We start from the raw sequence: 4796 nt of genomic DNA, 5'->3' as shown, positions 1-4796 counted from the left end.
CCGGCCCCGTCTCAGACTCCCAGGGGAATCTCCTAGGGAGATGGCCAGAGATGCTTAAATAGTTCTCTGCAATTGGATGCAAGTGGCAGACAACTTTTCTTTCTGCAGACCACTGCGATCTGGTAAGTACCTCATCAGTGATTCACGTGCATAGAATTTAATTGTAGGAGTCTGGAAAGACCCAGAAATAGTCCAAATTGAGGGGGCGGGGAGTAAAATGTCAATACTTTCAAGATGCGTGTAGGTAGGTGATGACAGTTCTGTACGGCGTGGAGGATTGAGCTCATTTTAGGTGCCCCACAGCCCAGCACCCAGTAAATATTTATTGATTGCCTTCTCGGGGAGGGCACATTTAGGGTGAGCCTCGCTTGCCTGCCTGGAGGTCTTTGCCCCGCACAGTGCTCTGAGTAGCAGCAGCTCACGTTCTTAGAGCGCTGACTACACTCCTTTGCGGTAGGCAGTCTTATTACTCCTATTTCGCAGGTGGAAAAACTGAGGAACAGAGAGGCTTAGCAGTTGGCCTCAGGTCACACAGCTGGTACGTTGGTGAACTTGGAATGCAGACCCAGGCTGTGTGGCTCCAGAGTATGCTTCTTGCTGAAGCATCTCTCTTGGTTTGAGTGGGAATCTTTGAAGGAAAGGATTATACGCAGTTTGAAGAAGAGCGTTAGGAATTGCGGGTATTGTATGCAAGCATTTGAACTGGAAAGGGGATTGATTATACCTGTTTTGTGATACGCCGTTGAGTAGGCTTTCAACCCACAAAGAGGAAATACTTTTGGATTGGGGCTGTGGTTGGGTGCCGAAATACGGATAGCACTGTCAAAGGTACCTCCTCCGTGAGTTTCCTGTGCTCTACTTCACATGAAAGCTCCAAGATTTCTTGCTACTTAAGTAGCAAGAAATCTATCCCCGAGCTTCAGGGATAGATGGGTCTTTGAATTTGATGACCCTCAAATATCCCTTTCAATGTCAAGGTCTTTGGCATGTTCAGGTGAGAGTCCCAGACCTGTTGGTTTTTCTCCGTGTTCCCTGTGTCGCCACACAGATCTCTCTCAGCTCAAGGTAGCACCTCCGTCATGGGGAGGTCGAGGGATTTCAATCATGTAAAGCAGATAAAGTGAGCGTTTGAGGTCCTTAGTCAATGCCCAGCGGAGCTGTTATCACTAATCCTCGCCAAAGGTGGTCGTAGGGCTACACCCGCTAAACCTTGTAAATCATTAGTAGGGTGCTGGGAACCTAGCTAGTACACCCACGCGTTCACCATCATTATGCTTGTTTTAAAGCGCCTAGCCCAGGTCTTGTGCAGAGTAAGCAATATAAAAATTGTAGCTGTTAATACTTGGGGCAGGTGTGAATTTCGTATGCTATATTTTATAGTCCTTGGGTGGTCCCTCGTTGATGATTTCTCTGTTTTGTTGTTCCTCCTCTTGCCCTCTGTCGTCTACAGCTCAGCCTAAGAACACTCTCTTTTTAGCCTTGGGCATGGCGTGGTCCAAAAAGGTTACCCTCTCACTGCTCAGCCGCGAGCAGTCGGAAGGGGTTGGAGCGCGGGTCCGCAGAAGCATCGGCAGACCTGAGGTACGCTGGCTGGTTGGTGGCTGTTTCCTGCTTTTTAACAGAAAGGATTGGTGGGACCCTGAGGATAAACTTGGGAAGAGAGGGCATGAGACAATCACGAGACGCCCTGTTGGGTGCCTTAGGAACCAACTCTAAACTTAGCAATTGGGGTCCTCCCCGGAGCAGCCCCAGTCCCAAGGGGGTTTCTGTAATATGGATCCAGTGGTCCTGAGGTGAAACCTCTGTGCCCCTCTCTGCACACCCATGTCCCATCCTGGGTTTATCTGTCAGCCTCTGTGGGCACTTCACCAGACTCACCCACCTGATACCCCCGGGTTTACATGCCCACAGGTCAAAGCACCAAGGAGAGACACTGGGGCCCCATCCCAAATTCCCAGGAGAGAGAATCCGACCGGCTCGGCTTGGGTCAGGTCTCTACCCTGGACCAGTCAGCCATTGCCAGGGATCTGAATTCTTAGAGAGACCCCTGAGACCCAACTTTGTGGACCTCTTGGTGCGAGGTAAGTGGGGGCTTCCCTCAGAGAAGGTGATTGTAGGTGAGGCAGATATCTTTCCACATTAGAGAGCAGTTTTATTTGAAAATTATGGGAGACATGAGACTTGGCGGAAAAGAAAATCTTATACGCATAGAAAGGTCATCAAATGGTGGTTATTGCCCAAGGAATACAGTGCCCAGCCCCAGATTCCAAAAACAGATTTGTTTTTATTGAGGTATAATCGACATATAACATTACTTTCAGGTGTACAACACAATGATTCAGTATTTGTATATATTGCAAAATGATCACAAGTCTAGTTAACTTCTGTCATCATACATAATTATTTTTCTTGTGGTGAGAACTTTTAAGATCTACTCTCTTAGCAACTTTCAAATATGCAGTACAGTTTTTTTTTTTTTAAACATCTTTATTGGGGTATAATTGCTTTACAATGGTGTGTTAGTTTCTGCTTTATAACAAAGTGAATCAGTTATACATATACATATGTTCCCATATGTCTTCCCTCTTGCGTCTCCCTCCCTCCCACTCTCCCTATCCCACCCCTCCAGGCTGTCACAAAGCACCGAGCTAATATCCCTGTGCCTTGCGGCTGCTTCCCCCTAGCTATCTACCTTACTACGTTTGTTAGTGTGTATATGTCCATGACTCTCTCTCGCCCTGTCAAAGCTCACCTTTCCCCCTCCCCATATCCTCAAGTCCGTTCTCCGGTAGGTCTGCGTCTTTATTCCTGTCTTACCCCTAGGTTCTTCATGACATTTTTTTTCCCCTTAAATTCCATATATATGTGTTAGCATACGGTATTTGTCTTTTTCTTTCTGACTTACTTCACTCTGTATGACAGACTCTAGGTCTATCCATCTCATTACAAATAGCTCAATTTCATTTCTTTTTAAGGCTGAGTAATATTCCATTGTATATATGTGCCACATTTTCTTTATCCATTCATCCGATGATGGGCGCTTAGGTTGTTTCCATCTCCGGGCTATTGTAAATAGAGCTGCAATGAACATTTTGGTACATGACTCTTTTTGAATTTTGGTTTTCTCAGGGTATATGCCCAGTAGTGGGATTGCTGGGTCATATGGTAATTCTATTTTTAGTTTTTTAAGGAACCTCCATACTGTTCTCCATAGTGGCTGAACCAATTCACATTCCCACCAGCAGTGCAAGAGTGTTCCCTTTTCTCCACACCCTCTCCAGCATTTATTGTTTCTAGATTTTTTGATGATGGCCATTCTGACTGGTGTGAGGTGATACCTCATTGTAGTTTTGATTGGCATTTCTCTAATGATTAATGATGTTGAGCATTCTTTCATGTGTTTGTTGGCATTCTGTATATCTTTGGAGAAATGTCTCTTTAGGTCTTCTGCCCATTTTTGGATTGGGTTGTTTGTTTTTTTGTTATTGAGCTGCATGAGCTGCTTGTAAATTTTGGAGATTAATCCTTTGTCATTTGCTTCATTTGCAAATATTTTCTCCCATTCTGAGGGTTGTCTTTTGGTCTTGATTATGGTTTCCTTTGCTGTGCAAAAGCTTTGAAGTTTCATTAGGTCCCATTTGTTTATTTTTGTTTTTATTTCCATTACTCTAGGAGGTGGGTCAGAAAGGATCTTGCTGTGATTTATGTCATAGAGTGTTCTGCCTATGTTTTCCTCTAAGAGTTTGATAGTTTCTGGCCTTACATTTAGGTCTTTAATCCATTTTGAGCTTATTTTTGTGTATGGTGTTAGGGAGTGATCTAATCTCATACTTTTACATGTACCTGTCCAGTTTTCCCAGCACCATTTATTGAAGAGGCTGTCCTTTCTCCACTGTACATTCCTGCCACCTTTATCAAAGATAAGGTGTCCATATGTGCGTGGGTTTATCTCTGGGCTTTCTATCCTGTTCCATTGATCTATCTTTCTGTTTTTGTGCCAGTACCATACTGTCTTGATTACTGTAGCTTTGTAGTATAGTCTGAAGTCAGGGAGCCTGATTCCTCCAGCTCCTTTTTTCGTTCTCAAGATTGCTTTGGCTATTCGGGGTCTTTTGTGTCTCCATACAAATTGCAAAATTTTTTGTTCTAGTTCTGTGAAAAATGCCAGTGGTAGTTTGATAGGGAGTGCATTGAATCTGTAGATTGCTTTGGGTAGTAGAGTCATTTTCACAATGTTGATTCTTCCCATCCAAGAACATGGTATATCTCTCCATCTATTTGTATCATCTTTAATTTCTTTCATCAGTGTCTTATAATTTTCTGCATACAGGTCTTTCGTCTCCTTAGGTAGGTTTATTCCTAGATATTTTATTCTTTTTGTTGCAGTGGTAAATGGGAGTGTTTTCTTGATTTCACTTTCAGATTTTTCATCATTAGTATATAAGAATGCCAGAGATTTCTGTGCATTAACTTTGTATCCTGCTACTTTACCAAATTCATTGATTAGCTCTAGTAGTTTTCTGGTAGCATCTTTAGGATTCTCTATGTATAGTATCATGTCATCTGCAAACAGTGACAGCTTTACTTCTTCTTTTCCGATTTGGATTCCTTTTATTTCCTTTTCTTCTCTGATTGCTGTGGCTAAAACTTCCAAAACTATGTTGAATAAGAGTGGTGAGAGTGGGCAACCTTGTCTTGTTCCTGATCTTAGTGGAAATGCTTTCAGTTTTTCACCATTGAGGATGATGTTTGCTGTGGGCTTGTCATATATGGCCTTTATTATGTTGAGGAAAGTT

General features: G+C 43.3%; 1 protein-coding gene across 2 annotated transcripts in view; it reads left to right on the top strand.

Annotated features, from left to right (window-relative positions):
• The window catches only part of PIR (pirin), a 105146-nt gene continuing 100350 nt past the window's right edge, over positions 1–4796 (top strand). For both annotated transcript variants that reach the window (XM_029240353.1, XM_029240352.1), the window contains exons 1-2: positions 1–122; positions 1451–1581. In XM_029240353.1, the coding sequence (XP_029096186.1) occupies positions 77–122; positions 1451–1581 (177 nt within the window). In that variant the 5' untranslated portion in view covers positions 1–76. The remainder of the gene's footprint in view (positions 123–1450; positions 1582–4796) is intronic.

The sequence above is a fragment of the Monodon monoceros genome, unplaced genomic scaffold (genome assembly GCF_005190385.1).
Source record: "Monodon monoceros isolate NGI ecotype Baffin Bay Population unplaced genomic scaffold, NGI_Narwhal_1 Super_Scaffold_22, whole genome shotgun sequence".
Classification (NCBI taxonomy): domain Eukaryota; kingdom Metazoa; phylum Chordata; class Mammalia; order Artiodactyla; family Monodontidae; genus Monodon; species Monodon monoceros.
Note: the sequence above shows the minus strand (reverse complement) of the source record. Positions and strands in the feature narration are given on the sequence as shown.